This window comes from Anolis carolinensis, chromosome 4, assembly GCF_035594765.1.
Source record: "Anolis carolinensis isolate JA03-04 chromosome 4, rAnoCar3.1.pri, whole genome shotgun sequence".
Classification (NCBI taxonomy): domain Eukaryota; kingdom Metazoa; phylum Chordata; class Lepidosauria; order Squamata; family Dactyloidae; genus Anolis; species Anolis carolinensis.
Genome location: NC_085844.1, coordinates 36,356,850 through 36,384,613, shown reverse-complemented (window position 1 = coordinate 36,384,613; position 27,764 = coordinate 36,356,850). Strand labels below are relative to the sequence as shown.

At 38.0% G+C, this 27,764-nt stretch overlaps 2 protein-coding genes across 2 annotated transcripts in view; one reads left to right on the top strand and one right to left on the bottom strand.

Annotated features, from left to right (window-relative positions):
* zbtb10 (zinc finger and BTB domain containing 10) overlaps nucleotides 1–4,530 on the top strand; it is a 36,320-nt gene extending 31,790 nt beyond the window's left edge. The window contains exon 5 of the mRNA XM_062980236.1: nucleotides 251–4,530. Within this exon, the coding sequence (XP_062836306.1) occupies nucleotides 251–556 (306 nt within the window). The 3' untranslated portion in view covers nucleotides 557–4,530. The remainder of the gene's footprint in view (nucleotides 1–250) is intronic.
* LOC103278500 (trichohyalin) lies at nucleotides 3,769–23,963 on the bottom strand. The gene is made up of 10 exons (XM_016992835.2): nucleotides 23,895–23,963; nucleotides 19,650–19,739; nucleotides 15,748–15,826; nucleotides 14,256–14,394; nucleotides 12,499–12,683; nucleotides 10,076–10,230; nucleotides 9,731–9,893; nucleotides 8,161–8,319; nucleotides 6,853–7,020; nucleotides 3,769–4,462 (listed from the first exon to the last, which is right to left on the bottom strand). The coding sequence occupies exons 2-10, from the start codon at nucleotides 19,733–19,735 to the stop codon at nucleotides 4,295–4,297; spliced, it is 1,302 nt and encodes a 433-aa protein (XP_016848324.2). The 5' UTR covers nucleotides 19,736–19,739; nucleotides 23,895–23,963; the 3' UTR covers nucleotides 3,769–4,294.
* Between the last annotated feature and the right edge of the window lie 3,801 nt (nucleotides 23,964–27,764).

The following is a 27,764-nucleotide window of genomic DNA, read 5'->3' as shown; positions in this document are numbered from 1 at the left end:
TCCAGTTGTGAATTTGTAGAATTTACGTAAGTGTTGACTTGCCAAGTACTCATTTACACAGTTGATTTGTTCTTGTTGGGACTAGCACTTGGATTTAGGTCCCTGGCTCCAGTTTTAGGTTTTCAAAGAGATGTAGACAAAGATAAAATTTTGTCGCAATTACGTTTTATATTAAGAGTAATAGCCAAAATAATTCAGAGATTTAAGAGATGTGAAAAAACTGATTTAATAATTATCTTCTCTTGTGCAGGTTCACAAAAAAGATAAAAAGTACAAATGTATGGTGTGTAAGAAGATTTTCATGTTAGCAGCCAGTGTTGGAATAAGACATGGATCTCGACGTTACGGTGTTTGTGTTGACTGTGCAGATAAATCTCAGCCAGGAGGGCAAGAAGGAGTCGACCAGGTACAGGACACAGATTTTCCTAGAGATGAAGAGTTTGAAGAAAATGAAGTGGGCGATGCTGATGAAGAGCTGCCCGATGATGTGGAAGAACAGAATGACCAGACTCGATGGGATGAATCTGGGGAAGTCTGTGTGCCTTTGGAGGACTGAGGGGGCTTGGTTTTAGAGGATGCTTTATCTTGACGTCATATAGACTGACCATACTGAATTTTTGACTGAAGGCTTGGAAAATATGGTACAGGCTGTATGGAAGTTATGTTGCTGTGAAAATAGTAGAGTCAAAGCCTTATAGCAAAAAAAGAAAAAAAGGATTATTAATTTTTTAAAAGATATTTGCACAGGACTGTAAAGCATACAGCCATTTGATTGAATTATAGAGTCCTCACATCTACAGTCAATTATCAAAAGAAAATGTATTTTTTATTATTTATAGGATATAGCTATTTGGGTTTTAATCAAACATAGTATTAACTGTGTTTGTATTATACGTTCATGTGTCCTGTAACATGAATGAAGCAAATTGCAATCTTTGGAGATGGCTCCCTTGATTCCAATCATAGAACAAATGTGGCTAATTTGGGCTAGTGGCTCATTTTTTCCTTAAACCTCCCTTGCCTTCCCCTCAATGGTCCAAATATCTTGATAGTATGGCTCTATATCACTTATCAGTATCAAGATGTGATTTGGACAAACAGTCCTGGAGAACTTAATCATTGATATTTAATGTACTATCTTGGCTTTAGTATCTTGAATTTTCAAAAAGCTCACTCGTTCACCAAATATACAATAATGACTTAAAACTGCAAGGAGGATTGTGATTGGAATGAAAGAATTTTTCTCCTTGTTACTTAACTTTATATTAGACACTTTTTGGCATGGCTGCCCTTCTTTTAATTTATGTTTTGTTAGCACTATTCGTATTGGCTATCGTTTTTATTCACTACTGTATACCTCAGTCCATCACAAAGCTTAGAGTCATAGAATCTGAGGAAGGGTACAATAAAAAAAATGTAATTGGCTTCTTCTGGTTTAAAATCGTTCAACCCAATTTATTTGCTTTTGTCTAGTTTTATTATTTGGAAAATTAGACATGAGGCTGTCTTTTGTGCCCCACTGCTCTTCATTAAAGAAACACAAAATGAACCTTTGCTTCTCTCCTATTTTGGGGGTTCTTTTATATACCAAACAAACTACATTTAACTTGGCAGCTTAATTTGCTGGAACTTTTTTTTAATGTTAGTATAACTGCTAGAGCTATTTATCCCCAATGCTCTTTGCTTCTGTTTTTGGATGAGATGTTGAAACTTGAATTTTTGTAGCCATAAATCTTTTCTAAACTTGTTATATTGTACCAATGATTTCAGGCCTTTTTTCTGAGGGAAGGGAGGGTATTGCACCTTTTTATGCTTAGAATTCTCAGCTTCATCTAGTCTGAATGCAAGTGAGCTACCTGAATTTTAGACACTGCATTCACTATATTACTATGTCACAATGAATAAATATGCACAGCATTTACCATAACACATAGCTAGGCCAGTGTGATAGTACTGTATTATAAGTTAAGGGGTCACCATATTTGAGTTTGTTAACTTTAAAATGAGTATATTTTCCTATTTTATATCTGAGAACTAAATTATGGTAGTTGTGTGGTAAACTTAATTGCTTTGACAGATAGAATCTAAATGGTGCTCCATCTGTTCAAAGTTGATATATATATAAATATATTTAAAGAGACAGCTTTATTATCCCTTATTTCAGTACAACAATGAATTGATGTTAGACACTGTTTCTGCAGAGTGAAACAGCAGTTGCATAATATGGGTATTAAATTGTATAACCTTTTCTATCCAAATCCTTCATTGGTAGATTCCACATCACTGTAAACCTGACAGATGGATAGTTCTTGGGTTTTGTTTTTTTAAAAAACTGAATACATCTTATTCTCGTTCTAGACTGAAATGAGTAATGTGTAATTCTGGTGGGTCCAAAGTAGAAAATAGTGGGCAAAGATAATATGAATGGGAAGTATTTTAAACGTTAAGTAAATGTTCTGCTCTGTGAATATGTAAGTTATAGTATGAAGATTCTTCGATCCCATTTATTCCCCTTAAAATAGTTTACAATTGGTAGATCTACGTGCATATATATACCTATATATATATGTCCGAAATCCACCTAAATCTGCTTTATTAGAACATACTACTCACTTAATGCTTAAACTGGACCTGGCTTTACATTCTTAATGTATTTTACTTATTCTCTTGAAAACGAATCTCCTTTTGCTACTTAAATCATTTATGTATATCTGGTAAATTATGACCAAATTTGTTGTTAGATTGCATACAGTAAATTGAAATATACACTTGGTACACTACAGAATTGTTGTGCTTTTTATTTGGGTTATTTTGTGGGAGGGGAGAAAAGTTGAGCAGACACACTCTCAAACATTTCTTCTAATGATAATGGATAAAATCTCTGGTCAACCTTGGTATTTTAAATAGTATGTCTCAGTGTTACCTTTTTGTAGTTGTTGCTTGTTTCAAAACATGCTATCTATGAGCATTATCAGTATAGATGTTAGGAATATACAAACAAATCATGAATAGCCAAGATATCTGTGCTAGTGTTCATTAGATTTTTCTTTTCATTAAGTAAAATGTTTGATATGAAGTCCACTAGCAGGCATTTTGTTCATTCTGCATTTTCAGAAAAGTTATTGTTTATGAACCAAGACAGCAGTTTTTGCATTCTTTAAGTCTATTTCATCAAGCAAACCAAACATCGTTTTAACGTTTATTTAGAAACTGATTAAGTTCGGTTCTCCAAATATTTCTGGTTCTGATTTTGTACAAAATTAACTATCTTGGTTAGGTCTTAGGTTAAACACCTAATCATTTTTGTTATTATCTTGCTTTTCTTGCAAAGGAGGCCCGCCCACTTGGGAAACCTGACCGTGTTTAAAGTTAGCCTACACAACTTCCCAAATTTATGTTTTAAAGTTATGTGATTTTGCAATGCACTATGAAATCTTGTTTGTATTTGTCCATTAGAAGACACAATGAATACACTGATGGCCACTAAGTAGTACTGTAAATACCACTACCCAACTTTTGCTTGTGGTCAAAAAGAGAAGTAGTGAATCAACTTTTGAAAAAAAAATGCGGCCAAAATACGTCTTCCATGCTTTCTTTCTCTGCATGCTGCTATAGCAATGCCACATATCAAATGCTTGACAAAAGCTTTTCACTTTTTGAAATAAATGGAAAATTTGCTATAAATCACTTCTTTAAAATACAGCATAAAACTGAATTGGCGACAATTGTGATATTTTGCAAAGAAGTAGCGTGACTCCCAAATCTGGCATGTGCCTTTTTTTGGGAGGGGGGCGGGCATTCTTTTCTATGATGATACTGTGAAAAAAATGCCTTTGAATTTTTAAAAAGAAATCAAACTGCCACTAAGTTTTCAATAGTTTCATCTTACTTACCAATTCCTCAAAGTGGGAGGGGATTATTAACCTGACTATGATTTTTGAAAATTTTTGATGTCACTTAGGATGTCATGCAAACCCCATTCTTTAATGTATGCTGACTAACGTGATATTTCATTTGATGAATATTTGTTCATGTACAACCTAAAGGGCTTAAAAGTCAGCCTCTGAAAAGCTCAGGATACATCAGTGCCTCTCTTCTTTTTTTTAAGGAGTTTTCCTGCAACAAAGAACTTAATTTTAACTTATCTTGTGATATGAGCTTTTTAAGATGTAGTCCTAGCTCTAAGACCCAGAGGAAGTCTATGATGAACAAAATGTAATTTATTCATTTGAGGAAACATTTGAAAAGAGATGTTCTTATAGTAGGTGAACAGATAGACAACTGCTTCCTGAGGTTAGTTCATCGATGCATGTTTTGCTGTTGAAACATGGGGAGGACTCTTTCCATTTTCTCTCTGCAGTACAGATGCCACATTAACTTGAGACTTCAAATGGTTGAGGTCACTGGACAAACAGTTAACTTGGCTTTGCAGAAAATTCATGTCCTTTTCCTTTTCAGCAATCTGGGTAATTGAAAAAGGTGTGTTAATTCTAAATACTGCAATAAAACTGTTACAAAGGAAATAAAAAAGAGTCTTCATATTTGGCTGACTGTATATAAATACGGTATAACATTTGTCTGATGAGTAAGATTACAAAAGGAAATATGGTGAAGGCGACATAGTAGTCACATTGTTTCTTTAAAGAAGAACATCCTTTCAATTGCAGCAATAAAACTGAATGTTTGTGATTGATGCCTGGTAAAATCTTTTAATGTATGCTGCAGGGCATTGGGATTCAGTACCCAGCATAATAATTTACTGTTCATAAGTAAGTAAACAGTAATACTCATAGCAGAAGAAAGCAATAATTACTGGCTCCATGCAAGACCTACATAAAGCTTCCTTTCCAGAAGACATAATAATAATAATAATAATAATTATTATTATTATTATTATTATTATTATTATTATTATTATTATTATTTTATTTTTATACCCTGCCCCATCTCCCTGAGGGGACTCGGGGTGACTTACATGGGGCCAGGGCCAGGCAACAAACAATATAAAACTCAACAGTCGAAAACAAATCAAAAACAGATAAAATCACATATACCAATAAACAATAAACATACTTTGGTTAAAACCTGGGTTGGCTCCTAAAAGAGGAGTGGGCCAGAAAAGTGTGAATAGTGTACGATGCATATTAGGAGAGAGGTAGGTACCAGAGACTATCCCGTTAAAGTGCTGGAGAAGGCGAACCTAGATACAATGTACGGCTAAGGAGTAAAAATACTATAAAATAAAATAGACTACAGGGTGATCCCAAACTAAGGAAATCGGCCACTAAAAGCCTGTTGGAAGAGCCATGTTTTCAGGCTCTTCTGGAAGATAAGGAGGGTAGGGGCCTGCCTAATATCCCTGGGGAGAGAGTTCCAGAGCTGGGGGGCCATGATGGAGAAGGCCCTCTCCCTCGTCCCCACCAACCACGATTGCGAGGGTGGTGGGATCGAGAGGAGGGCCTCCCCCGATGAACGAAGAGACTGTGCAGGTTCATAAGGGGAAATACGGTCACAAAGGTAGGTGGGTCCTGAACTGTGTAGGGCTTCCCCCAACATCTAAGAGGAATTTGTATCTTAAATACTTGGGCTTATTGTGGCAGATCCTTTCAAATGCTAGAGGAACATGTCAGTAGATTTTATACATCTGAAATATGGACTCCATCTCACATGAGCATAATGCAACAATACATTTGTTCTTAACATGAGTACCAACACTTTGCTTTTGCTCACCAGTATGGTTCCCCCCTCCAAGTGTTTACTTACAGTAGTAGTTGCAGAGTGCAATAAAAATAGGGTAGGTATTTTCAACTGGTAGAAATTATGCATCTACTTTATTTTCCCAAGAGCTTTTAGCTTCTCAGCCTTGGGAATGTATGTATGTATATAATAGAGGGAGCACATTTGTCAGATTAAAAGCTGGGCATGAATCTACACTGCAGAACGAATGTGGTTTGGCACCATTTTAACTGCCATGCTCAATGCTATGGAATCAAGGAAGTTGATGTTTTACAAGGTGTCTAGCTTTTTCAGCCAAAGATCCTGGTGCCTCACCAAAATACAAATTCATTGAGCCATGGCAAATAAAGTGGTAACCAATTACATTAATTCTATAGTGTAAATTGTAACCCTAATGGGGATTTGGACCTTCAACCACCCTCCCCTGTAATTGCCAGAGAACTACTCCATCAGTGAAGAAGCCTTACAGTCTATAAGTTACAAAACACTACAAATAGCTTTGCTGTAGTAAAACTCCATGTGCCTAGCTGCTCTATGAAACTTCTCTCTGGACTCTGAATCATCATTTTAGGCATACTTGGAGATATTTGTCTACTGCAATATTTATTCCTCTTTTGCCTCGGAGACTCCCCTTTTGTCTCGGAGACTTGAATTAATTTCAAAAGTGATTTTCTGTGTGAAGGATGCAGACTTGGGCTCAACTGAATAAACAAGTCAGGACCGAATTATTTTCACATCTTGTTCTCGCCAAGTTAAATGAAACAAAACTGGATTAGTATACTTGGGGCTCTTGTGGGAGTATCTTCAGCTTGACAGTTACGTTTCATTAGAAATAGTGGCTCTATAATACCACACCACAGCTTTATAGATTCCATAAATGAAAACACTACTTCCTGTGCATCACAATCTCATCCACTCTGCATGGCTAGTGCCACTTTAAATCATAATCCCACATTTCACATGGCTAGTTTTGCCTCTATACAGCCATCATCATATCCTATTTGTATGTCCTAAATATCTAGTTTCACATGTGAAAACCATGTGCTGAATGGAAAACTAGATGTGCATTGATAAACTTAGACAAAAACAGATGCTGATCGAAAAGTAAACAGGTACCTGTTCATGTAAATGAGAAATATGTTCTACCAAAACAGTTTTTTCTGTGTGTAGCTTAGAATTTTCCAGTTGAATTGCAGCGTGTCTTTCTTCTAAATTTGTTAGTTCTGCCTGAAGCAACTGTCCATTTTGATCCACAGACCTTCTTTCTTGCTGCAGATGAAGTACCTATTACCAATGTCTTTAATTAGTGAAGCATTTATTTTACTAGTAAAGCAGTAGTCATAATTTTTAAAATGCTGTTATGCGTGGGAAGCATTTTATAAAAATCAAATAATGATAAAAGATGGGTGACATGTCAAGGTCTTAAAATTTGGTGATTCTAACGTATGTTAGAACTGTGAACAGCAGGCAGGATACTTTCATCACATGTGATGGACTTGAGTGGCCAAAAAATTCTGCAGTTAGATGCAAAAATTTTGAGAGTTAATTTTCAAATGAAACCCAAATTATATTTACTCATATTAATGGAGAATCAAATGAGGAAGAAAGATGGCAAATTACTAAGGTACATGACCACAGCAACAAGACCATTGTATGCTTAGAGATAAAAGATTATCAACAGGCAAAGACTGGCTACTAAGACTTTTGGATGTAGCTGACTTAATCAGAAAAAACCACAAGTGTCTTTTTTGAGAATCCCTTATCTGAAATGCATAGGACTAGAAGGGTTTGTGATTTGTTTATTTTGGATTTTGGTATACTTGGTTTTGTATATTTTTACATAACGGGATAGCTTGGAGATAAGGCCGAAGTCTAAACACAGCATTCATTTTTGTTTCATACACACTTCATATACATTTTAATTGTGTACAATATTTTCAATAAATGTGTGCATGAAACAAAGTTTGTGTAAAGTGAACCATCAGAAAGGACTTTATTCCATGCTTCCCCTCCCCTTCACTTTCTAAACACTTAGAATCCATTGAGGGAATGATGTGGGATGGAACCCATCCTACGCTGCAGGGGGGCTTCCTGTTAGGAAAATGTCTGAAAAAGTCCAAAAAAGGGAGGGAGGAAAGGCGGTCAGATATCATTTTTGGGATTCGAACCGGGATATAACCGGAGAAAACACCAAAAAACACATGGGATGGAAACTATCAGAACCACTTGCGTTGAATCAAATTGATGATGTGGGCAAATGGGCTGTCCTAGGGGTGGTCTCCTACCAAGCAGTGAGGCCCTGGTACTCTGCCATAATGCAGCTGCTGAATCCTTGCATGGTAATTAAAAATTAAAAATAAGAAATAGTGCTACTTTAGAAGCTTGCAAAAATCCATAACGTAAAGTATAAAAATATGTGATAACCTTATCCTGTGCTTTACAATTTTTCTGCTTTTCATCCTGTAGTAATGCCTTCAAGTAGGTGAGCTCCATCTCTAGTTTCCGTTCTCTCTCTCTTCCTGAAGCCATTTCAGAGACCTCTCTTGAATAGGAGCTACTCTCCTCTTCTCTCAGCTGTCTCTCCTGTAGTATTTTTGTGAAACTGTACATTAGCAAAATCAGTTATGTAAATAATATCTGAAGAACATGATAGCCATCCTGGCCTTTGTGCTATTTACCACCCCCTCATCTACCCTTTCCTTCTTCTCATGCAATTGCTATAACATTTGCTCTCTCTTTCAGCTTTGAAGTGTTATCAGCTGCTTATAACTAAGGATGTATCTACACTGTAGAATTAATGCAGTTTGGCTCCACTTTAACTACCATGGCCCAATGTTGTGGAATTATCAGAGTTGTTTTACAAGGTCTTTAGCCTGCTCTGCTACATAGTTCTGGTGCCTTTTGTTGTGAGAAGGCGAGAGCATGCTGTGCATAGAGATGCATAGTTTTTTTGGGCAAAAGGAAGTAGCAAGTTACACTTCAGTGGGTAAGTAATTTCAAATACATGGGGCATACAATTTACAGAGGTCTAATGATGCACCAAGCGTTCAGGGAGCAGTATCTCCGTGACATAAATACCACGTTATATAGATTTTTGCAGATAGCTTCTATGTCATTTCTGTACAGTTCCTTCTATTTACCTCTGGCCAATATGGGATATTATATATCCATCCTTGAGAGTCTGGATATATAATACTCTCATTTGTAATCATTTTCGAATACTCGTTTGGCTCTTCCTTAGCATTCTTCCATCCTGAGCTGCTTCCAGGGCGAAAAAAATGTGTGCAGCCATTTCAACACATGTACCAAACTGGACACAGATTAAGTTCCACCTTGGAAATGTACTCATACAAAAGGGGGTTGCATTCAAGGGGACTACTGTTATGGAAATGCTTTGTGTACGAGTTGCTTCCTCCGATTTATTACATTTAGCTGCTGCTGTCCAAGCAGTAGTTTGTTCAAAACACTGACAGAGGCATAAATCAGTTGCCAATTTATGCCCTTGAATCTAAATTGACATGTAACAGACTCTAGACTTACGTGCAATAACCCTTCTTTTATTCAAGGGGAAACTGAGATTGTGCCATTGTTCTCAGTTTATAAGCCATGCTATGACTATTAGGGAAAAGTTGCTATGATGCCAGCCTTTGCCATGGTAAGAGTTCCAGTAAAAGTGTCAGAATTACATGTCCCAGGATCTGTATGGCTTTGACGTGTTATTAAATGTTTTTGATTCTATAGTATAGCTAAAGTAATTTCACCAAGATCATAGAGTTGAAAGAGACTACAAGGGCCATCCAGCCCAACCCCCCTGCATGCAGGAACAGACAAGATTATTCAAACATGTTATACTTTGAGATATATACATGCAGTTTTCTAGCGGTTAATGATACCAAACTCTTCTTTGCAAACTAAAACAAATTGTAATGGAATGTGCCAGTAGCTGCTTCTTTTTTCCAAGATAGAAATTGAGGATAAGGATAGATAAACTTACTCTATTGAGTTGCTTTGTGGCTTTCAGCACTTGAGCCTGGAGGAGACTATTTTCTCTTGTCAGATGCCCACAATCTTCTGCCATCTTGTTCCGCAAGTATTTGTCTTCATCAGTTGAAAGTCCCATTTCCTTGAGGGCTTGCTTTAATTTTTCAGCTTCTTCACTACATGTGGATAATTTTAAATACGGCTTATGTACAAACAGCAGAAAATGTTGGCCCTAATATTTAAAAAGTGTATCTGAAAGTTTCAGACAGTGGATGTTACTCCCAGTTTTAAGGGTGTAGCGTACATTTTTATACACAATAATTCTGACCATTAAAGGAGACAATATTCATATTCCTACCGAAGTTCTTTAGCTATCTGCTGTTGAGTGGACTGGGAACTGGTCAGGAATTTCTCTTCTAGCTGATGGAGTAGTGCCTGCAGCTGTATATATTCTGATCTGCTTTTTGTAAGTTTCTGCTCCATATCTTGGTGTTGCTGAATCTGCTGCTGAAGCTGTTGAAAACACTGAATAAGTGAATGCTAGACATTCCTTTCTCCCCTGTTTTATAACTGTTCTGAAAAGTATCATTAATGCCTCTTCTAGTGAGCGAGACTGTCCTGCTCTGAGTCTCTTCCGTGACCGGTTTATTGCACAATAAACAGATTGTCATTATTCATTGGCTCTGCAGAGTTCGGATGGCTGCCTCCCAGGCTGTACATCTGTTACAAGATACTGCATTTTCCTGGTGCTAGATCTATTTATCTTTTGCCTCTGGAAAAATCTTGTGATTTGCCAGTTTTCTGAAAGAATGAGTGAGAATTTTGTCTCAGTTTAGTTCTGATTTTGATTTTTCAAATTCAAATGGGGAAGAAAGTGAGATGTGCCCATTCCTGGTTTCTTGAAATAATCCTACGTATAGTTGTAGGCAACCATCTGAAACCTTGGTTCTGGATACTCACTTCCTTTGGCACCAAAAGTGGTCCTTGGATGAACACTGATGCAGTGGGATGGGAGAAATTGCATTTTGACCTGCTTCAGCAAAACATGTGTGAAGACTATTACCTATAAGGAATCAGTATTTTCCATTATGGAATGTGACTGCTGGGTACCCATAGGCTGTTAGGTATAATGCTCCATTAAGAGAAGCACACAGATGCTGCCTTGCTGCCTGCAGTAATTCAAGCACTTAAGGGAGAAAAAAGCAGCTGGGAAAACCATTCACCCTCATGGTTTGCTACTACACTACTGCAGTATTCATGCAGCACTAGCTGATTTTTCGGAAATAGAAAAGTAGCCCTGCCTTTCACCCTACATCACTATTTTGTTCTTTACTTGAATATTATTTTAATTTCTTTGCTGATTAATTTCCAGTTTTCCAGGATCCAACATGAGTTCTGCCATACCCAGGGGGTCTTATTAAGATGCAACTGTTTAAAACGCAATGAAAATGTTGTTTCTTGACTGAAGCCATTTTTAGTTATGTCTAAAGATATCTTTGTAGGGTAACTTCAGGCATTCTGAGTAGATTTTTGTCAAATTTCATGCCATGCTCTTATCAAGGATAAAGTGGTCTTGTCTGTTTTAAAAGTAACCAAACCATTCATGAATTCTGGTGGAAGTATATCACAGAGTCATGTTGGAGGATGTAGAAATGTTTACTCTGAGTTCCCATCTTAACCGTCCATTTAATGCAGTTCAAAGCTAGCTTCAAACTGCCAGACAACAAACTCCCACATAAATGCACTAAAGAAAACCCTTAATGTGCATTCATGCTCTGTGGTTTGTGTAATCAACATCTGAGCCTCAAACTGAATTTCCCAAGATGTGATTTACATTGGAACCTGCTGATGCACATTAAAGCTGTTTTCTGGACATCCCCCCAACTTTGCTTATGTCTAGTTAAAGTCCTTAAAGTGTGCTGCAATGTGCCTTCATGGTGTGTGTCATCTGCAGTTTGCAGCTAGTTTTGAATTGCATTAAATAGTCAGTGTAAATATGGCCAATGGTCAACTTCTGGTGAAAGCACACCATAGAGTAATGCTGGAACACTTACAACCTTGTCACATTAGGTCATACTCTGTTTCTGAGACTGTTTGAGAATGATTTTGAATGGGTCCCATCACATGACATTTGCCCCATACTGTCGATATTATGTCTGAATCTGTCTGCAAAGCATCACAGAAACGGATTACTTGCAGATGGAATTCTAATCTTTTTTTAAAAAAAGACTATGGATTCTTCAGTTGTCAAAGCCCTGTTTTTGTGTGTGATAGGAAAATCTGTATCCATCCCATCAGCAATGATACCTTTAAAAAGGTCATAAGTGATGTAGGGGGTATTTTGAATGGATTGGAAGGAGCCAGCATTCCGTGGTGTGATGGGTCAAAACGCAGTATTTTCAAATGGTAAGAATTGTAATAATCAGGTGTGATGAGGAGAGCATGCAACCCATTTCAATACAGTATGTATCCAGTCCTAAAAATGGGTTGCATACTGATATAACTGGATTATATCCCAATGTGATAACGTCCCTAGAGAATGCCTAGAAAAGACATGTTTGGTTAGAGGAAGGAAAAAGCACCAATCCTTGTGAATACAGGAGTCATATTGTAAGTGTACTCTGTTGGCAAATTTAACACACAAAAAAGCCTAATCAGAAACATCCAATTCTATTTTTTACTGCTGAAAGCTGGTCCAATGTTGTATCTCTTGGCATATGCCTAAATACAGCAACAATTCATCCTGCTAAATCTTTCAACACATTTTATGAAACATCTCACCTGTGATTCCCAAATTTGGACATCATGCTCTTTTTCCTTCACTGCATTTATAGTCTGCTGTACTTCTCGCTGAATTTTTAGCAGTTCTGCTTCTTTATTTGAAACTTCCTGGGTACTGATGTCAGCCAGTCTCTTCAGCTTTGTAGCATCCTCCATTAATGCCAGTTTTTCTTTAGCATTTGCATCTGCAAAGCAGGATCTCTATATACATTTAAATTTTTATTATCTTCTTACATACTTCAGTTCTTTTTATTAGACTGACTGTTCAACTGAATTATATTATAAAATGTTTCTAAGGCTGCAGTTCTAAATATCCTTAATAGGAAAGATGCCCTTGTGAACATAAAACATATTTCCAGCTAAAATAAGCTAAGGATTAAGCTGTTAGATACTTTGAAGTGACACTCAATCTCCCTCCTATGCATAAAATAAAAATAAACAGTATTCTGAGTAGCTTAACAAGCAAGATCTCCAGCAAGGTTACAGTATCTTGTTAATCACGAAGCTCCACAAATTAAACCAGTATATAGCTATGTCACACAAAGCGTTTGTGTTTAGCTTTTCAGTTTCTCTAAATCCTGAAAGAGCACATGAAGCTATAAGCTAGCATTATCTGAACTATCCTGTATTTCATTGCATAATAGTCAGCATCACATAATAGTCGCAACACCCTCATGTGCTGGATGGATCAGAAGATGATGTACTGGAATCATCTTTTCTGAGCAGTGCATCAGATAATGACAGCAATGCCAATGGCACCGAAACTTTGGACAAGAAAGATTAAAATGTTGTAGTATGCAAAATTGTTTCCTGGACAATCTTGGATATGTTCTCAAGTTGTTTTCAACATCGTTTTATGGAAATATTGCTCTTTTGTAACAAAAAGTTTTTTTCCTTGTGTAATGGCTGCACGCCCTTTCCCCCTGAAAAAACTATTATGCAATGAAAATAACTATTTTTCTTGTCCTTCCTTCAATTTCACACACATATGTGACAGTGTTGGGTTATCTATGAACATAACAATAAAGTTTGCTGTTTCACCTACACTACTTCTGTGTAAACAGTCTCCAGCAAATTATTATAGAGATGATCATGAATTTCATTATAAAAATATTGATGGCACTGGCTAATTGTAGTTGTGGACAGACAGGAATAGATGAAAAGTAATTAATTTGTGGCTCCTAATCCATCAAGTGGTCTTTGGGTATCAGATTGTTTATGTATGTGAGTCTCTTACATGACATACTTGTTCCATGCTCTTTCACTATTTGTGAACAAATCACCTGCTTGATTCCCTATTATTGAAAACCAAAGCTCTCTGTGAAATTTGCAAATCTTATATTGTGCACTTTATTATGTCACTTAAAACTACAGTCGGCATTCATGTTGGATCATTCTTATGTAGAATCACATATGGGTACAAAATGGTGTAGAGAAAGGACAACATGCTTTCTATACACTGACTGTCTTTTTCCACAGGAGAAAAATGCCATTGTCTTACAAACAAACAAACAAAAAACCATTGCTCTGTTCATATTTATGAGAATATCTTTAGTGCAATAATCCCAGGGAAGAGGTTGTTTTTTTTTTCTAATTACCAGACAATGTTTGAAGATGTCTAAGGATTGCTTGTGCTTCAGTTTCAAGTATCCTGGAGTTGTCTTCTTTCTTTGCTATTTCTATTTGTGTTGTGTTTATTGTAGTTTCCAGTTCCTTTAAAATATATATTATAAATTAACATCATACAGTACACTCACATGGGGTGAAGGCCCAGGAATGAAGCTGACATTGATCTATAGGGGGTTCAAAATAAGGGTCTTGCCCCCTATACAAATTCTGAACCCTCAAATGGAAATTTCCTTCAGTTGCCAAACTTCTAGCATTGCAGTAATATTCCTAAAAACACACAATTCAGCATTCAGAAATACAGTTTAGGCATTCAAGGAAAGGGTCAGGTAAAGTTACCAAGAGAATGAATACCTCAAATATGACAGTTCTAGGCGTGGATGATTTTTCAAGCCCTCATCCCCTCCAATGATAGAAATTTTTAATGGGGGGGACAATTCTAATTTGGGACTGCAACACCTTCATTCCCTTCCTCTCTGAGCTACATGCGTGGCTGAAGCCAAATAAAATTATCAAGATTAAAACTGAGTATCAGTATAATATTGGACTAAAACCAAGTTATGCCAACAGTTGCCACAGAAACTTTCCCTCCCTCCATCCACAAAACAGACTCTGGTTTCCCACCCCAAACCATGTTTGCAATCTTCATTAGAGACAAGATATTATCAATACCCTGATTGTCCTACATTTTGTCATTCTGCTAGAGAGAAGTCCACTGTTGGAACCTGGGACTTGAGTATCCATGGATTTTGGTATCCACAGAGGGAACCGAACTGCGATGGATACCAAATGCCACTGTACCTCATTTCTCAGCATGATGGAGCTCTGAAAAAACAGATGATACTTCAACTCATGATCAGTAACATATATCAGGTTTCAGAAATCTATATGATTTCAACTATTGCTGAAGCAAGTATGTTTGCTGCAGTGAAACTTGATGTAGTATCTATCAGAGTTTCTGAGTAATGCCAGATGACTGGGCCTCTAACTGGATCATGCTTCCTCTATCTTGTATAAACTGATGCAGGATTGTGATTGTGTGTGCTATAAAGATTTGCTTATGTATCTATAGACTGTTTTATTCAGGTCAATGCATTTAATTTATTGTAATCTTTGTCTAGTGTTACTGTGACTCAAGAAGCAAGGTTGGGAATTTTGTGGCCCTTCAGATATTGTTGAAATGCTGTGCCAACATTCCTTACCATCAACTATGTTGGCATACTTTCAAACCATCCTAGGGCCCTTCCCCATAGCCATATAACCCAGAATATCAAGGCAGATAATCCAAAATACCTGCTTTGTACTGGATTATCTGAGTTCACACTGCCAGATAATCCAATTTAATTTGGATTTTATATAGCTGTGTGGAAGTGCCCCCAGTTTGGCAAGGGCCAGCTGCAGTTAACTCCCTATCATCCAACTTTTTAGCTGTTTTCAAAATGTCTCAATTATTCCATGCTGCTACTGCTTTCCCTCAACAAGATAAAGTATAGTTTCAGAAGGCTATGTATTAAGCGCATTGAAGTCCTGAATATTAAGATGAACGAACGAACTTACTACTAGCTGTTTAAACACAAAATTAGTTCCAGTGTAAGAGAATTTAGTAAATACTTAGAAATTTACCTTCATTTTTTGCAGCAATTTTGAAGCCTCTTTAGTAATTTTAGGTTGGATACTTGTAACTCTTCTAGCCTTTTCTCTGGTGCAACAATTAAGGAACTTTAAATATCTGAAAGATATTTCTTGTGTGAAAAATATTTTTCACAGTAACACTGCTGTATTGCCTACAGATTAGCTCTTTCCTTACGCTACCTACATATACTTTTTACCTGTGCTAATGAGTACAAAAATGAATAATACATAACCAGTTTTTATAAACTGGAGGGAGTGGGGAGAAGACAGGGACAAAATCTAAACAGTAAGTAGCAGCATTTAAGCCTAGGTTAAACAGCAATTTCCACAGGTATTGCTTGTTATCTGGTTGTGTGACAAGCAACACCTGATGAAATTTCCTTCTCTACACAACTATTAAAGGTACAGGAGATCTATCCATTTTCAGTCTAACAACCCTAAACCTATCCTCTAGACCACAGCTTCTTCATTTTCCCCCCACTCGTAACCTCTTTCGGTCTGAGAAATGTTTACATGAACCCAGGCATATAAGTATGTATTTAAAATAGGTTAAAAAAATCAAACATTTGCTGATAATAAATCAGCATTTGCAAGACTTGCTAAACAGACAAATTTTACTTTTTAAGGAGTACAGCTGAAGCATTTTCTGTAGAGTCCACTGTAAACACTGCACAGTTGCTAACAGATTTGTGCAAATGCCTAAAACACTAGTTTGTGCTCAGAAACCCTTTACTGTTGCCAAATGTTTTGTGACCCCACACTGAGCTAAAGGTACCCAGTTTAGGGTCAGGAGCCACAGTTTAAGAAGCAGTGCCTCCCACTCTTCCTCTCAGTTCCTTTTATGTTGCATCATGGGAGTGTCATTACCAACCCTTCAGAGCAGTTGAATATAAAGAGTGATGGAGAGTGGGTTGGCTAAGTTTCCATATGACTTGAAGGACCACGGTTACAGTTAAATCATGGTCTCCATGATTCACACATGTGAACTATTCAGTGCCTGAACACAGCCAGTCAGAATAACTGTTGTTGGTTGGCTTTCCATAGCAACAAGTGAAATGAAATGAAAAGCAGACAATGTTTACATCTTTGAAGTGGGCGAGGATTTAAGGTGCCGTTGGCTCTTTTCAGTTCTAGATATCACAGATGTGCCAATTTTCAGACATCCTTTGAACAAGATAAAGAAAAATAATACTTCACATATTTATACAGAAGACAATATAAAGGGATTCTTACTTTGGTTCTCCAATATAATTCTATTATAAATGGATATGGTGGCCTGCTCTAAATAGACAAATGGGATATTGACTTCAATCTGTCACTGTGAAAAACATAAAGGGAATGAGACACTTCATTCCTCAAAGGATATTTCTCAGTATACCTAAAGAAAAGTAGATATGAAAGACTAAGCTGTGGTTGCTAGAGATTTATTATGCTGCCAGCTAAGCTTACAGCTATATTTCTTGTCCCAGACAAACTGATGTTGGGAGAAAGGGCTTTACAGTTTCTGAAGCTGGAAGCACATAGAACTGGTCACAATTCGTCTTTGCTGGGAACATGTTTTGTTACTCTTATTTCTCTTTGCAGCAGACATGTTTAGAAACATTTGGCTGTGGGAGCAAGTGGCCTCAAACCAGGTTTCTTTTCACAAGGGGCACACACATACACACAAATGTGTTTTGTTGCATATGAGATAGTTTTGTGTATGATCGAGGCTGTTTGTAATAGCACATCAGCAAGTGTCATGATATATACAGCTCTTTGTTCTGAGTGATTTGATTACTCTTTTTTCCTGTGCACAAGCACACACACCTCCTTCACAAAATAGTTATCACTGAAATAGAAAACATTTAAACTGTCCTTAAATTTTCAGCCTAAAACCCTACTACAAAATTTCAGCTGCATGAAGGCACCTCAAGCCTCCTGAGGGACATTGCATTACAAGGTCCAAAATGGGAGAATCTTGGATTAGTGGTTACTTTTGACAAATTACTTTTCAGTTGCTAATTAAGTTGCTAATAATTTTATTACCTTTTATTGCCCTTTGCCCCTGGTCCTCACATGACAGAGAAGGGTGGGTCAGTGATCTTTTGCCTACATTGAGGTCCCTCCCAAATAACTGAACTACAACAGAAATATCTGATACAAAATGTGATCCTGTGACTGTCATTGACACCTTTTTCCTCTTTTACCTGATTAAGAAGGCAGTAAAATGTTAAAAGCTTGCATGGTGTTTTGGGGCATTTTAGCTGGCCAATAAATGTATTTTTGTGTGGATTTTAAATTTTGTTGTATTATGCTGAATGCCAACATGGTTACCCCTTAATAAATTCCTTGGGTTGGCATCATACTTTCAGGTCAGCTTTGTATTTATTTCCTGTTACCAACAGACCTTTCAATGCACTTATACTTTTTTCACATATGTTCAAGGAGGCTGAACATATGGTTTGAATTTATGTTTCCAGAAACCCAATGTATTTTGGATATGCATCATCATCATCATCATCATCATCATCATCATCATCATCATCATCATCATCATCATCATACTACTATCCTTTTGTAAAAGCTTTTAACTTAACACATGTACTAGTTTTTGTTTTTAATGTAGCCCCCGAAGAATGCCAATCAATTTCTGTGCAGACCAAAATGCTTTGGGCTTTACAGGAATAAATTCAGACCATCTATAAACACATGGAGACCAGTTTCCTTTCCCTAACGATTCATAATACATGCCTACTCCTAATCCAAGTACAGAAATAGCAACCCATACGCTATTGATTTCAGAGAATAATACAGAATGATGGTTTTTCGTATAAGCTTTGCCTCCCATTTGGGACTTCATTGGCAGGAGAGCTGAACTAAAAAGTGTGATGTTTTGAAGTGGAAGAGCCAAATGCTCCACCTTCCCATGTGTTGCTCAATTAATATAAAATACAACCCTCACAAATTTATCCTATTCACTACTCCCTCAACAATGATATCCCAATCAAGTCCCACTCTACTTTGTTCATACCTCATCTGGAATATGGTGTCTGTTCTGGGCACCAAAGTCGAAGAAGGACATTGACAAGCTGTAATGTGTCTAGAGCAGAATGACCAAGAAGGAAATAATCTGGAAACCATGCCCTTTAAGGAGTGGTTTAGGGAGCTAGGGGTATTCAGCTTGGAGAAGACTGTGGGGAGATATTATAGTCATCTTTAAATATATGATGGGATGACATATAGACAAGAGAGCAAGCTTTTTTTTCTGTCCAGAGAATACAATATAAAGCAATGGATTCAAATCACAAAAAGGGAAGTTCCACCCAAACATCAGTGAGAACTATTGGCAAATTCTGTTCAACAATGAAGCAGACTACTCCAGAATATTGTGTATGTTCCTTAAAACAGAGTTTGAATGGCTATCTCCCAAGAGTGCTTTAGGGCCCATTGATACAGGCCAAATAAGTTGGTGAAGGAATGAATGGACTCTGTGATGCCCTCTTGACACATGGGATCCATTCACCCTAATGAGGGACAAAGTTGCTAATTGCAGCCTTTTCCCATATTTAATTTTTTTCCCCAAAACCTTGTGTTAAAAAAAAACCTTGCCTACACTTTGTGGCGGTGTGAACAGCTGGGCTACTTCTTATTTAGAAGTGGCCATCCTTGTTCACATGGCACTTTTAGGCTAAACAGACACCATTCACCCAATGGGTCAATTTCACTGAATAAATTCTAGGAGAAAGACTTTTAAGCATAAAGTGACTATTTTGCAAGGCAGGATTGTCATCAACCTTCAGTATTTCAGAACGCAGTTATCTAAATATATGGTTAATGACTGCAATGGAATAAATCTAACCCAGTGATTTGATAATGATTTGTGATAATATGGTATCAGTGTCAAAGGATATAGATATGATGTTTCACATTCCAAGAGAAAGACTTGTTTTTGCAAATTCTTTATGTATTTTACTTCAATTGAACCAGGAGAGTCCATGTTCCTGGAAGAAAAAAAAGAGGCAAAGCATTTTTGTTTTAACAATTTGAGGTTTAACTCTATTTTAATATTCATATATTTTAAGTTTTAAATTGCTATATGTTATAAGTCATATATAGTCCCATTTAAGAGAAGAAAGCAGGGTATATAATAAAATAATAATCATCAAATTTTTGAATCTGTCTATAATACGCCCTTCTTATTGATTTGTAAAGAAAAGCTTTGTTGTTGTTGTTTTTTTGTGTGTGTGTCAGGAGCGACTTGAGAAACTGCAAGTCACTTCTGGTATGAGAGAATTGGCTGTCTGCAAGGACATTGCCCAGGTGACGCCCAGATGTTTGATGTTTTACCATCCTGAGGGAGGCTGCTCTCATGTTCCCGCATGGGGAATTGGGACTGACAGAGGGAGCTCATCCACGCTTTCCCCAGATTCGACCCTCTAACCCTCATCAGTTCTGCTGGCACAAGGGTTTAACCCATTGCGCCACTGGGGGCTTCTTCTAAAGCAAAGTTAGCTAGTTCATTCATAATCTATATATATATAATGATAAAGTTGTTTGCGCAGTGACTATAACAACAAAACTAAACATCCCAGAAATACGAAATTTGGCAACACAATGCAAAAGGCTTGCCTCCAGGTTACAACAACACAATCACACCACAAAACCACAATCCAGACCCACAAAACTCACAACAACGCATCATGCGATAACAACACAACTAAACGCCCCAGAAATACAAAACTTGCCAACACAATGCAAAAGCCTTGCCTTCCAGTTATAACAACACAACCACACCACAAAACCACACAGCGCCCACAAAACTCACAACAACGCATCGTGACTATAACAACACAACTAAACGCCCCACAAATACGAAACTTGGCAACACAATGCAAAAGCCTTCCCTCCAGGTTGTAACAACACAACCACACCACAAAACCACAATCCTGACCCATAAAACTCACAACAACGCATCGTGACTATAACAACACAACTAAACGCCCCAGAAATACGAAACTTGGTACACAACTAAACGCCCCAGAAATATAAAACTTGACAACACAATGCAAAAACCTTGCCTCCCGGTTGTAACAACACAACCACACCACAAAACTACAATCCGGACCCACAAAACTCACAACAATGCATCGTGACTATAACAACACAACTAAACGCCCCAGAAATACAAAACTTGGCACACAACTAAACGACCCAGAAATACAAAACTTCGCAACACAACACAAAAGCCTTGCCTCTCAGTTGTAACAACACAACCACACCACAAAACCACAATCCAGACCCACAAAACTCACAACAACGCATTGTGACTATAACAAATACAACATTTGACAACACAACTTATCCACCTCCCCAATCCCTACATTCACATTTGGCCTCCAAAAAAACAATTACAATAATAACAATGACAACAACAACAACAATAAGAATCAACACCATCACAGGCAAGAAACAGCCAGGCACTGAGGCTGAGAGGCCAGTCAGTGCTAAACTGGGCCTCCAAAAAACAATACAGTAGCATCTAACTTATCCAACCTTCATAATCACTACAACAACAATAATAATAAACACCTACACAGGCAACGCGTGGCCAGGCACAGCTAGTATTTAAATAAAAAGGAAATGGAGAGGGGGAATAAATCTAACAGCCCTTTGAATGAATAACTGATTTCTTTTGCATGGATCTGTGGATTTCAGACAAAATCTTCAGGATGCACTGATAAAGGCAGTATTCATGCCACAAGTAAAGGACCACAATTTTAAGGAAAAGGCATGATATACATAGATTAGGCATAGGCAAACTTCAGCTCCTCAGGTGTTTTAGACTACAACTCCCACAATTCCTAACAGCCAGTAGGCTGCTAGAAATTGTGGGAGTTGTAATCCAAAACACCTGGAGGGCCAAACTTTGCCCATGCCTGATATAGATAAAATAAGACAAGACATTGAAAAATTAAATACATGGTTGTATTAAAAAAATAAATCCGATCAGAGATAAAGCTGTTTTATTTTGGTATTTTAAAATTTGAGTTCAAAATAATGTTAGATGTTGTATTCTGTCTCATTGTGTACCTTCTAGGGAGGACAGATAGAATTCTTGAACATATTAATTATGCTGCCATGAACAATGTGCCACTAGTTCGCTCAGCCTGTGGTTCCTCTTTTAAATCTCATGACAGTTTTAAGTTTATACTCACTTAAAACCAGGTACACACCTTTTGATGGCAATCCTTTGGAAGAAGTTAGATTCTTTGCGGTTTCTCAAAATGTTGTAAGTGTATTTTGTTCACTCACAAAGTGTTTATCATAAGCCTACTGTCAGTATACTAATTTCGCCATCTTGATAATTGGATGTGTGTGTGTTGACTCGCTGAACTAGCATCCATGCCACATCACTGGACATTTAGTGTATGCTTACTCAGAAGTAGATCCTAGTAAATTAATGAAGCCTATTCCCAGTAAATGGCTACAAGATATAATATAGTTGTGGGTTGCTGTGAGTTTTCTGGGCTGTGTGGTCATGTTCCAGAAGCATTCTCTCCTGACGGTTTGCCCACATCTATGGCAGGCGTCCTCAGAGGTGTGAGGTCTGTTGGAAACTAAGCAAATGGGGTTTATATATCTGTGGAAAGTCCAGGTTGGGAGAAATAACTTTTGTCTGTTTGAGGCAGGTGTGAATGTTGCAATGGATCACCTAGATTAGCATTTAATTGCCTTGTACGTAGATTCAAAGCCTGGCTGCTTCCTGCCTGAGGAAATCCTTTGTTGAGCGGTGTTAGCTGGCCCTGATTGTTTTATGTCTGGAATTCCCATTTTCAGAGTGTTGATTTTTATTTACTGTCCAGGTTCTTGAGTTTTTTAAATACTGGTAGCCAGATTTTGTTAATTTTCATGGTTTCCTCCTTTCTGTTGAAATTGTCCACATGCTTGTGGATTTCAATGGCTTCTCTGTGTACCCTGACAAGGTGGCTGTTAGAATGGTCCAGCATTTCTATGTTCTCAAATAATATGCTGTGTCCAGGTTGGTTCATCAAATGCTCTCCTATGGCTGACTTCTCTGGCTGAATCAGCCTGCAGTGCCTACCATGTTCCTTGATTCATGTCTGGGCAATGCTTGGTTAGGTGATCCTTATGTAGACTTGCCCACAGCTGCATGGGATACAGTAGACTCCTGCAGAGGTGAGAGGATCCCTCTTGTCCTTTGCTGAACGTAGCATTTGTTGGATATTCTTAGTGGGTCTGTAGATAGTTTCCAGAAGGTTGTGTTTCTTCGTCAGCTTCCCTATGCAGTCAGTGGTTCCCTTGATGTATGGTAAGAACACTGTTCCTCTGGGTGGATCTTTGTCTTTACTCTCATGGCTTGTTCTTGTCCTTATTATAGTTGTGATTACAAGAACACTCAGATAGCTAGATAGATCAGAGTCAAGCATTCCTAAAGAGTGTTCTTGTGATCGCAACTATAATATAAAATTAAACGTCCAATTATGATATTAGAAAAGCAGTAATAATACAAAGAAGTAAGATTCTGCCAACCTAGCAGTTCGAAAACATGTCAATGTGAGTAGATCAATAGGTACCGCTCTGGTGGGAAGGTAATGGCGCTCCATGCAGTCATGCTGGCCACATGACCTTGGAGGTGTCTACGGACAATGCTGGCTCTTCGGCTTAGAAATGGAGATGAGCACCAACCCCCAGAGTCAGACATGACTGGACTTAACGTCAGGGGAAACCTTTACCTAATGCTCAAACTGTTCAGTCCCGATGCTTGCTATATATTTTATGAATGTTATTTTACTGTTATTGTTTTAATTATATTTAATTATCTGTTGATCAGGCTTGGTTCCCATGTGAACCGCTCCGAGCCCCCTCGGGGAGAAGGAAGCAGGTTATAAATAAGGTTTATTATTATTATTATTATTATTATTATTATTATTATTATTATTATTATTAGCTTCACAGCTACATTCTAGTTACTACAACAAAATACAAAACTACATCAAAGAACAAGGACACAGAGGAAAACACACAACCCGACCATGCTAACAAGCAAAGGAAACATGCAATGAACCCAATAATTACGATCTGATTTTCATATATATATTGAATGCAGATAATTCATATTCGTCAGGGACACTTACCCAGCCAAAACAACGAGTTGGAAGAACTCTTGCTTCAACCTCTGCCCTGTTTGCTGGGTTGCCTCCCGGGGCTGCTATAGAAACCCTGCCCTGGAGCGGGCAGTGCCAGGATCGGCCACTAGGGACTCCCGAGGGACACAACCCAAGACCAGCCCAAGGCGAGATTGGGAGAGCTTTTGATACTCAGAGTTCATTCAAGACTACACAGAAAAGCCATTGACATCCACAAGCATGTGGACAATTTCAACACAAAGGAAGAAACCATGAAAATGAACAAATCTGGCTACTAGTATTTTAAAAACTCTAAAATCAGAACAGTAAATAAAGAACAACATTCAGAAAACAGGCGGATTCCAGACAAGAAATCTGGGCCAGCTAACACCTCCCAACAAAGGTTTTCCTCAGGCAGGAAGCAGACAGGCTTTGAACCTGCAAGGCCATTGAATGCTAATAAAGGTGATCGATTGTAACATTCACACTTGCCTCCAACAAATGAGTTCTTTCTCCCAACCGGGACTTTTGACAGATATATAAACCCCACTTGCCTAGTTTCCAACAGACCCTTTAATCTCTGAGGATGCTTGCCATAGATGTGGGTGAAATGCCAGGAGAGAATGCTGCTGGAACATGGCCATACAAAACTCACAACATCCCAGTGATTCCGGCCATGAAAGTCTTCAACAACACAAGCAAAGGTTTTCCTGCCAGTGGGGGTGCATCTACCCTGTAGAATGAATGCAGTTTGACACTACTTTAGCTTCCAGGGCTCTATGTTGTGGAATCTTGGGATCTATAGGTTGGTAAGGCATCCAGCAGGCTTTGGCAGAGAAGACAACAGACCTGCCATTCATTCTCCAGCAGTGGTTCCCAACCTTTAGTCTTCCAGGTGTGTTGGACTTCAAGTAGCAGAAATCCCAGCCAGCTTACCAGCTGTTAGGAATGGTAGGAGCCAGGCCGGTAGCCAGGATTTTGATTCGTGGGGGGGGGGGGGGGGGGGGCTGAATCTGAGTGAGAGAGGATCTACCCTAGCAAACCTTTTGTATCGTTATCCCAATACCCCCATGCACATGGGATATATTGAGCATGGTGATCAGGTCATGATATGAATAAACATAACAGTACCAGTAAGGACTTCTCGCAGACCACCCTGAGAATTTCAGGGGGTTGTGGTGGCTGAAGTCGCTCAAACGTCCCCCCCCCCTCCGGCTACATGCCTGGTGGGAGCTGAAGTACGCCATTGGATGCATGGATGCAACTCCCACAGTTCCATTGCATTGAGCCCTGTGTGAACAAAATCAAAGGAAAGGCTTCTCCTCTTCCTTTGTGTATAGTCGTCCCTCCACATTTGCCCTTTTAACTTTTGCAGATTTGATTATTCACAGATTGGATTGACATGTTCTCTCTAGGAATCTTTAGGTCCACCAGTGCTACTCTATGGTCAATTTCTCCTGAGAGAATGAACCTAGAAATTTATTACTCTTGATCCTCCAGTGCGATTCCAGCAGAAATTGGCCATAGAATTATGCTGGAGAACTTACAGATTCCTAGAGAAGTGTTCATTCAAGTAAATAAAGATATAGATACTGTTCCATTATCCTGGCAGAGGCCAGTAGGAAGCATTCGACAGAGAAGGATAGTCCATTTTACAGGGGAAGGGGTTGAAGAGTTTTTATGACTTTTTTATCGTTTCTGATGTTTTATTGCTAATTGATCTGTTTTATTGTTTTGCTTTTATATTGTTGTGTCCGGGCTTGGCCCCATGTAAGCCGCCCCGAGTCCCATCGGGGAGATGGGGCGGGGTATAAGAATAAAGCTATATTATTATTATTATTATTATTATTATTATTATTATTATTATTATTATTATTATTATTATTGAAGGAGTTAAACCATTTTCCCGTTTTCCTGTTATTCCCCCCACTCATGTCCCCGTGGTGGAAACAACCAGTGTTTATTATATGGGGAAATGGGGAAATGGTTTTTCTCCTTCAACTCCCCCTGCCCCATAAAATGGACTAAGATGCAGGTTTTCTTTTACTTTTGTGGGTATCCTGTGCTCAGTGAATGTGGAGAGCTGACTTATATTTGTGCAATTTCCAAGCAAGGTGCATGAGATAGCATTAGAGCATTTTTTGCTGTTTACATTTGCAAAACTATGTCACTGAGCATCTGGGCCTGTAGTGATAAAATTGCTCCCAGAGAACCCATCAACACTGGAACTGCAGTTTTCTTTTCCCAGAAGTGTTGAATCTCAATTGGTAAGTTCATAATATTTCCCTTCGCTTTGTTTCTCCTTCTGCTATCCCTGCTGTTATGTCTGCTATTTTAATTGTTTTGCAGTTTGGATCTTAAATTTGCAGAAGATGCTTGTATTAATATATATTTTTGTAAATGTTTTTAAAATAAAATAATTAGAGATACTTGTCCCCAGTCTCTGAGATGTCAAAATAATTTAATTAATATTGGGTACTATACATCTTAAGTGTGGGATTGGAGGCTGCCATTTGGCGTTCAGCCTCAGACGGCCAAATTTATTGGGCCAGCCTTCTATCAATTCAATATCATTGGTAGACTGTAATTAGGTAATTTTTTTTGTCTCGCGACCTTCATTAAGTAATTAATGGTTTCAATTTTTAATAATAGCATCTCAGTGCAAGTTCTTGTCTGAAGACATGTAATATAGTACATTTCATATTGCCTGTTGACTTATGGCAACCCCATGAATTTCACAGGGTTTTCTTAAGCAAGAAATACTCAAATGAGTTTTTGACAGTCCCTGCCTGTGAAATACAGCCTACAGCACACTATAAGTAACAACAAATCCATCTTTATTTCAGCATTATGCTTGAATAAAGTAGTCTACTATTGTAACATAAATAAATGCCAGTGTCATGACAATAAAAATATTGCAGAGAGGGCATCTCTTTGAATTTATAACCAATCTTTGACTGGATATAAATATTTTAATGTGATTACCTGTGATTACTTAATTGTATAATATTATTTTACTGTCACTCACTTACTTACTAACACAAACTAAATGCTATTTTATACATGTATCGTTGAGAAAGCCATGGAGTTAACTTTTTTGGACAAACCTCCCAGAATCTTCCAAGCTAGCATAACCAGTACCTTTGTTGGCTGGGGAACAACAACAACAACAACAACAACAACAACAACAACAACAACAGCAACAACGTTGTTTCTTATCCGCCTCTCAGAAGGCATCATGTTGGGGATGCATTTCAGCTCTATGCATGCGGATGAATCAAGAGGTCTAGGAAGCAGCTGATTGAACCATTTAGAGTTTTCTTATAGCAGATATAGTTTCCTGTTCAACATTTCAAAAATGCTGCCAAATTAAATTTCCCCAAGAGTCAGACCCCCAAAAGTCAATTATTCTGGAGAAAACCGCAAATGGTGAAGTTTTCTAGTGATTGCCTTTCTCCAGTTGCTCTTGTGAGGATCATTAAGAATTAAAGAGAGTAAGCCAGAGGGAGCAGAACTTAGCTTGAGCCAGTGATTAAATGTCCTAAGCTTGTGAGGCTACAGAAAGAAGCTTTATCAAAATGGGTTGTGCCTGGTGCAAATAAAAGATCTCTGTATTCATCATGCAGTAAGCCTCACAAAGCACAAGGGAGCCTACTCCTAAAGAAGTGTGTATACAGATGCATTGTGTACGTTGTAATGGTAAGTTACCCATAAATGCAGAACCCATATCTAGGGTTTCACTTACTGAGGTCTCTGTCTAAATTTGGTAATTCCTCCAGGAGATTCTATAGCATATTTTCTCTGACAGTTACCACTGAAGTGCATTGGAGGACCTAGCAAATTCTTAGAGAGGATACCTCTAGGAATTTGCTAGGTCCA

Excerpts from the sequence above, each read along its gene's own strand:
- LOC103278500 (XM_016992835.2), bottom strand. The coding sequence starts at position 19,735 with ATGGACTCTCCTGGTTCAATTGAAGTAAAATACATAAAGAATTTGCAA. Across the intron at positions 15,827-19,649 it reads GAATGTGAAACATCATATCT|CAGAGAAAAGGCTAGAAGAG; the intron begins ATATCCTTTGAC and ends TAATTGTTGCAC. Across the intron at positions 7,021-8,160 it reads ATTGTAAAGCACAGGATAAG|GTACTTCATCTGCAGCAAGA; the intron begins GTTATCACATAT and ends CATTGGTAATAG.